Source organism: Orbicella faveolata, unplaced genomic scaffold, assembly GCF_042242905.1.
Source record: "Orbicella faveolata isolate gen_17 unplaced genomic scaffold, um_ofav_v1 contig_13, whole genome shotgun sequence".
NCBI lineage: Eukaryota > Metazoa > Cnidaria > Anthozoa > Scleractinia > Merulinidae > Orbicella > Orbicella faveolata.
In genome coordinates this window covers 9,412,501-9,413,776 of record NW_028301540.1, presented here as the reverse complement: position 1 = coordinate 9,413,776, position 1,276 = coordinate 9,412,501, and the positions used below count along the sequence as shown (strand labels likewise).

Here is a 1,276-nt window from a genome sequence, read left to right as displayed (position 1 = left end):
ACTGTCTTCTTTATTTATCGTCTATAATATCACAATTTCTTGACTTTATCCCCTGAATGGTTTTTTATTTTATTTTTTATTGCGTGACAATGCACACACTCTATAGCTTCGCACGAATAGAGGAGTTCGCGCTGTAAGGGGCATTATGGGTAATCAGGGCAATATTGCAAAGAAACAAAGCGGCAAAATATACGTTTTTCTTCATATTTCCGTTCGGAGTTTCATTTTCGGGAAGAAACTTTTACTGTGTATAGAGAAACCCCTTTTCTACATTTACTAGCGTTTTTGAGTCGATTGAGCTAGGCATTAGCCTACTTATCAGAGTAACGAAAATGTTATTTTTGTGGCTTGAGCGGACTTGATCAAATCATACGGTTTTAACCTTAAAAAAATTCCTACGCCCAGAACAATCCCTCGATCGGCTCAAAAACGCTGGTAAACCTACAAAAGGGGTTTCCCCGTCTACAGTATATGTTTCGTCTCCAAATGTGAAATCAGAATGGAAATATAAATATAAGCATTTTTTTTACGGCTTTGCTTCTTTGAAAATTTGCCCTGATTACCCATAATGCCCCTCTGAGCGTGAACTCCTCTATTGAGTCACACTGTTTGTTTAGCGTTGGTTTCAGTTCCTTCATAAAACAGCATTTCAAAGATGAGACATCCAGTTTGTTTTTACACTTTCTTAGAATGTTAAAGCTTCGCATGATGTTATCTGGTTCAATGCCATGCTTATTCCTCAGGTGGTCTCCAATTACCGATCCCTTGTGCTCCTCAATGCACTGGTGTAAGTGGCGGCATGTGTATCCGACGTAACTCGCATCGCACAGGTCACACTTGAAAGAATAAAGAGCGCATTGTTGACTCACAAGGGGCGGCTTGTCTTCCTTCTCTCTGATATCATTCTTTATCTTTACATTTGTATACACCGGCCTGATTTCGGTATTTGTCTTGCGACTGAGGAGTTAAATTTCGAGAAATTCTAACATAGGTCAACAGGTTATTGGCTCCTGCGTAAGTGTTTTATTTGCATGTTCGTTTTTACAGTATGTGAAAAAGCTCTGCTTGCAGAGATTTTCAAAGAAGAAGGTGACAATGAATACACAAAACGAGAATATGACTACGCCATTGTCTGTTACACCGAAGGAATCAACAAAAGCTGTGACAACAAAAACTGTGACAGCAAAAGCGTTAAAGTCATATTGTTCACAAACAGAGCTACAGCTCATCTCAAGTTGGGTGAGAACTTTTCTTTGTTTTCTTTTTTTATATTTAA

At 38.6% G+C, this 1,276-nt stretch overlaps 1 protein-coding gene across 1 annotated transcript in view; it reads left to right on the top strand.

Moving 5' to 3' along the window:
* Positions 1–419: 419 nt before the first annotated feature.
* The window catches only part of LOC149114889 (hsp70/Hsp90 co-chaperone CNS1 homolog), a 4,050-nt gene continuing 3,193 nt past the window's right edge, over positions 420–1,276 (top strand). Inside the window, exon 1 of the mRNA XM_089284531.1 lies at positions 420–1,239. Within this exon, the coding sequence (XP_089140657.1) occupies positions 1,032–1,239 (208 nt within the window). The 5' untranslated portion in view covers positions 420–1,031. The remainder of the gene's footprint in view (positions 1,240–1,276) is intronic.